Source organism: Channa argus, chromosome 14, assembly GCF_033026475.1.
Source record: "Channa argus isolate prfri chromosome 14, Channa argus male v1.0, whole genome shotgun sequence".
Lineage (NCBI taxonomy): Eukaryota > Metazoa > Chordata > Actinopteri > Anabantiformes > Channidae > Channa > Channa argus.
The window spans coordinates 10,900,661-10,906,660 of record NC_090210.1 but is presented as its reverse complement, the minus strand read 5'-3'; the positions used below and the strand labels follow the sequence as shown (position 1 = coordinate 10,906,660).

The following is a 6,000-nucleotide window of genomic DNA, read 5'->3' as shown; positions in this document are numbered from 1 at the left end:
ATGTGTTGTAGGCATTCTTGTTCACCTAAAATAAGTATGCTAAATATATTCAAATGCTTCATTATTTCAGCATGCTTTCATCCCACAGTGCATTAGTACAACTGCAGAAAGATCTCAGAAGGTGATGTTAAATTACCTAATAATCATTGTGCTTTTGAAGTTTAATTATCTCACACTGCCAAACATTGCATGCTAGATTTGGGGTATGAAGTGAGGGGAAAAACAACAGTAACATTACAGTATGTAGAACATAGAAAAACTTGAAATGATTGACTTTTAAGAGTGCCGTTGATAGACATCATCATTTTACAATGCAACGCTAAAATTCAACCAACTGTTCGGAAAACACATAAAATTACTTAATAAAATAGTTGGCTGTGTGTAACAAAAATGTGATCTTTTCCTGAGCAATACAGTAAAAAAAAAAGTTTAGCTTTCATTTACATATACATCTATAAATTAGCAGCACGCCATAAAGTTATAGAGATAGTGGGCAGAAGTAATGAGCCCTGTTTTTGTAATAGCCCACATGATGGCGCTACTTAGACATTAGAGTAATCTTTCATCCATACTTTCCCCATTGGCTATGCTTAATGTTTGTGCCTTTTGTTGTCCTCTGCTTTCACATATTCAAAATGGTTTGCTTTTCTCCCATAGACAGCTCTCTGAACCCTACACATGTAACAAACACCTGGCAGTGAGACTTTACAGTTATAAGATGTTAAAATGTCAGCTAAAAATCAGGGCAAGTGTCTCTTCTAAGCAGCATGTTATCTGGATGAGTTTGGTGAGGATACACCAGGAACACAGCAACAGTAACAACAGTCACTTGCCAAGATTTACACACCAATGTTATTTCTGAGATTTCTATGCTGATACCAGTGGATGTGGAGGAAGAGTGGGGAAACTGAGAAATAGATAAGGGACTGGGGTCTCGCAGGTTTGACATACTGTTTGGGGGGCGGGGAGGGGAACTGTTTACCCATGGGATTGATGTATGGTGGATTAGAGGATTACAGTCAAATCTGCCAAGGAAGCCAGGAAATGTGTCTGTTGGCCAAGTCGGCATCACTCGCAGGGAAAAGAAATCTGTCCTATCTTGCACTTGCATCTAATGAAATGCCAATATTTTTTCTCCTTCACTTGGATGTTTTTACTTGTTTTGTAGAGTTAGTCAATCGGGATAAAAGCATCTGCTATTGACTAAATGTTAATTGTAGAATATGCAGTTTAGTTATAATTGCTGAATACACTTGTTATGACTTTAATAATTAAATCCATTTGAAAAATAATTGATAAAGTAATTACTTTTTTCAATTTAATTTATTCCATTTACTGGGCCATTGAAGCTTTATCATTACAGTTTTCCATTGGTTGGTATAGCAATGTGTGTAAGCATGCTGCCTGAAAATTACTTGTCTGCTCAGCATTAATAGAACTTTGATTGAGGAAAATCCAACCAGCTCCATTTGTTCGTCTGTGTGTTGTCAGGCTGTGGTGGGACTGGACAGATGGATCCATGAACAAGTGAATTTTTTTAATCTTTATTTTTAGGCGACTGTCGACTTATAATACATTTATTTATTTTTTAGGGAAATTAAGTTACTATTTCATTTGATATGTAATTTATATTGTAATCACTTAGTTTGGTCAGTCTATAAACTAAATATTAAACACTGTAAAAGTGCCACACTCCAGGCTCCATAGCTGAAGACTTCAGGTGTTGCAACACGACATCAAATGCACAAATATCACAAACACCCACTCATGTTTCATGGCAGTGAAAGATCAATCAGAGACTATACAACATAGCAAAGGAGGGCTGATAATCATCTTATTCACTTGCATAATATCACACGCATTCCCGTCTTCTAGTGTCTTTTAATCTTTTTAAATTGTAGAAAAATGACGCAAAGTAGGTTCATACACCTTCAAGAGCCGAAATGCCTGATTGCGTGTCCTAAATTAACAGAGCATGGTGTTTAGAGAGATGAAGTTACCGCCCCCTCCCACCACATACACACACAAACACACACACACTACACATTGTTTGATTCTCATCTGCCTTCTTTCCTATTGCCAGTAGGTCACGATTATGACAAATCCGAGGTCTCAGGGCCAAAACAATTCAAGCAGCAAACACACACCACTCAGTATCCTGTGATAGAACCACTATCAGCACCTGACACCTCGAAAACAGGAAAAACATTTTAACAGGAACACAGATGTGTTGGAGTGTTTAGGGGAGGAGCATGAACACAAGTATAAACCCCCTCTAGAAAGAAGGCTCAACTTCACTCCGCTGAGAAGGAGAAAGACTGTCTCATCATGTCGTACTATGAGGTGAGGCCACACTAGAAAAAACATGTAACCCTTTCATTCAATCTGTGTTTAGGATGCACTTTAGTTGCCTCTTCCTGTACTCTGTACCCTAAATTTATTACATTTATATTTCTATCTCCAGCATATCTTAGTGACTGACTCCGACTTCAACGACACAGGTTCAGGCTCTGGTTCTGGGGAGCTGGGGGTGGACCTGGAGGAGCCCTGTGAGGTGGAACATGTGATGACCACTGAGCTTCAGCAGGTCTTCTTGCCAGTGGTCTATGCATTCATCTTCACCCTGGGGATCACAGGAAATGGTCTGGTTGTCATAGTGCTGGGCTGCCAGCGCAGGTGAGAAGATGGTTGGAGGGTTGATGTGGTGTTTGTGGTCTTTACAAGTTAGACATAGGCATAAAAAGAATTGGGTTTGTGCTCTTGTGTTTATCCACAGGTCAAAATGCAGCCTCACGGACAGGTATCGTCTCCATCTGTCAGCTGCTGATCTCCTCTTTGTTTTGGCACTGCCATTTTGGGCTGTGGATGCAGCTCTGTCTGACTGGCGCTTTGGGGCCCCCACCTGCATCAGTGTGCACGTCATCTACACGGTCAACCTGTATGGCAGCGTTCTCATCCTGGCATTTATCAGCCTGGACCGCTACCTGGCTGTAGTTCGAGCCACTGATACCAACACTGGTGGGCTGAGGCAGCTACTGGCACACAGACTAGTGTATGTAGGTGAGTGTGAAAACTTTGTACACCTTATCTCACTTAATCCTTTTTTCTCTCCTCTCCACTCATCTTCTCTTTATTACTTCTTACTCCTATAGTCCCTTATTTGTTTTTACCTGTTCCTCGCTCAGGTGCCTGGCTGCCTGCGGGCCTGCTAGCGGTGCCTGACTTGATATTTGCCAGGACCCAGGAAGGAGGAGATGGGGCTACTCTGTGCCAACGATTCTACCCAGAAGAGAATGCTCCTCTCTGGGTTGCAGTCTTCCACCTCCAGCTGGTTTTGGTGGGTCTGGTGATTCCTGGCTTGGTCCTGCTGGTGTGTTACTGTGTCATTGTCACCAGGCTGACCCGGGGTCCGCTGGGAGGCCAGAGGCAGAAACGACGAGCAGTCAGGACAACCATTGCCTTGGTGCTGTGTTTCTTTGTGTGCTGGCTGCCCTACGGAGCAGGCATCTCTGTAGATGCTCTGCTGCGCCTGGAGGTCCTGCCCCGCAGCTGCCGACTGGAGGCTGTTCTCAGTGTGTGGCTGGCGATGGCTGAGCCCATGGCGTTTGCACACTGCTGCCTGAACCCACTGCTCTATGCCTTCCTGGGAGCCGGGTTCAAGAGCTCAGCCCGCAGAGCTCTAACTTTGAGCCGTGCATCCAGTTTGAAGGCTTTACCACGAAGACGTGCAGGGGCCTCCACGACCACAGAGTCCGAGTCTTCCAGTTTACATTCCAGCTAGTATTTTCTTGTGCTGTATATACGTGTATATACTGTGTATTTGTGTGTGTATATGAACTTATCCATAAAGTAAAGCGAAAAAGTAAGGTGTAGTCTGCTGGCCCATGACACATTTTCTACCTTACTGTGTAGATTGCTCTGTAAATAATTTAAGGATGGATTTCATAAAGCTTGTGTTTGTTTTTTGTTTATTTGTTTTTCCACGTGTTCTTAATAAAATTGTCTAACAACGCATATCTGTAAATGTGGCTTTTATTTTGAAAGTTTCTCTTACTTCTTGACATAAACAACGTTAGTACCTGTCTTGCACTGAACTCACTAAGTCTGTTTCTCAGATAGATCAAGATAGGTCAATAAAACCCATATTCTTATATAATTTAGTCTTTTATCAACCAAGCCAATGAGATGGGAGGTTGAGGCATTTCAGCTTTATCACACAAAACACGACAGGAAAAAATACAATCACAAGGACGAGAAGCATTAATTGCAAGTATTTGGTCTCACACATGGATTTAATTGTCAGCCAACAGCTCCCAACATTAACCAATTTCCTGAAAGAAAAGTGTTTTTAAGCATGGTGATTCATAGAAAAAAGTGTTGAAATCAGTTGGTGGTTACATGTTCTGGTCATTAGTTGTAATAATTCACAGTCACTGAACCGGCTGCCATCTGAATCCACTGATGCAGAGCGTGAGCACAGAAAAGATCTTTCAAAAACTGAAACTGCTTTTGGAAATGGGATGTGTGATAACAGGCATCGCGTGTGAATGTATATATGAGTGTGCATGAAACAGTGAGTGCATGGATGTTTTTATGTCAAGTCAGATTTATGTTGATGATAAAAACAGTTTTGGTGCTTCTACGTGAGACAAAAGGGAGAACGGAGGGGTCAGAGGGTCCATTTGTCCATTACCATAATGCACATACACTCTCACGAGTGCTTCCCACATTCTTACTTCCACTTGGAAGTGAGAGAAACAGAAGCTGGAAGTTTACTGTGTCGCATTTCCTGAAGCAATAGGAGGAGGAAGAAGAGGTGTGTTGTGAGAGAGATGAAACAGATGAATACAGTGATTTGGTGCTTAACCGGATGAAGACCGTGTTGATTAATGTAACTATGTCCTGTCGTGTGCTTGTGTGGTTTTATATTTAATGTTGCAGAGAAATGTTTGATAAAAAAACAATTTTCAGTCACATTTTCATGTAAGTTTGGCCCGCTTCTTCTCCTGCTCCTTCACACATTCACGCAGGGACACACTATTTGTTTCTATTCATAGTGTATTCAAAACAGGAAAGACTTCCTGCACCTCTCTTTAGGTAAAACAAGCAGCTAAAACAATCAAAACACCCAAGCAGCTCTGCACTCACCAGCACAGAAAGCTGCAATAAAGAAAATCATTTTAACAACTTGAAGAAGAGACACTGAAGATCAATCAAACCTTTGATCCAGGTCCATGAATAACCAGCTATACAGTGGACCTATAAAATCCCAAAGGGGAAAGCTTTCATAATGATACAAATAACACAGACTTTCATGAGCCAATCATACATTTTACTATTTTTCTAAGCTTTAAATCTAAATAATGTGTTTGTTTTTTTCAACAATCCTTTAGGGTAATTTTTAATAGATGCACCTTGGACTATTTCCTATAAAGAAATGGTTAAAACAATTTTGAAAGTAATGAGCAATAAATACTTGTTCATAATATTCCAAATACAACTATTTGCAAAATAGCCATTCTTGTTAGATGTATTCTTGGTGTTTGGAGCTACTGTAATAGAAAATATTAGCATGCTAACACACCAGTGAACATGGTAAACATGATTTCAACTAATCATGCTAGTATGGTATGGTAAAATGCTGTATGGTAAAATGCTGTTGCTAAATCTGTTGCAGATCTAGTGAGGTGCAAAAGTTTGCATCCCCTTAGTTTGAAATGGCAAAAAGAGTAAAACACAGTTTTTTTTCATCAACATATTATTTTATGGATATTCAGCTGGTACAATTTGTAAGAAATCGATTAAAGTGAATTTAATTATGTGTTAAATGTTTGAAATTAATTTATTTGGTGGATACAAACCTCTGCGCTGTATGCTTCCCCAACCCTGCTTTTAGAGAGATGTACAGTAAACCAAATATTCCAAGGTAGTTCAAATTGTGGTTTAATGCATCAGTGAGTTATTAAATAGGATGCACATGTTAAAAAGAGAAGAAGTAAA

The 6,000-nt window shown here is 40.4% G+C and overlaps 1 protein-coding gene across 1 annotated transcript; it reads left to right on the top strand.

Annotated features, from left to right (window-relative positions):
• The first annotated feature begins 1,055 nt into the window (after positions 1 to 1,055).
• LOC137098665 (C-X-C chemokine receptor type 4-like) lies at positions 1,056 to 4,006 on the top strand. The gene is made up of 4 exons (XM_067475148.1): positions 1,056 to 2,343; positions 2,465 to 2,676; positions 2,777 to 3,060; positions 3,186 to 4,006. Exons 1-4 carry the CDS (start codon positions 2,329 to 2,331, stop codon positions 3,779 to 3,781), a joined length of 1,107 nt encoding a protein of 368 aa, XP_067331249.1. The 5' UTR covers positions 1,056 to 2,328; the 3' UTR covers positions 3,782 to 4,006.
• Positions 4,007 to 6,000: the final 1,994 nt, after the last annotated feature.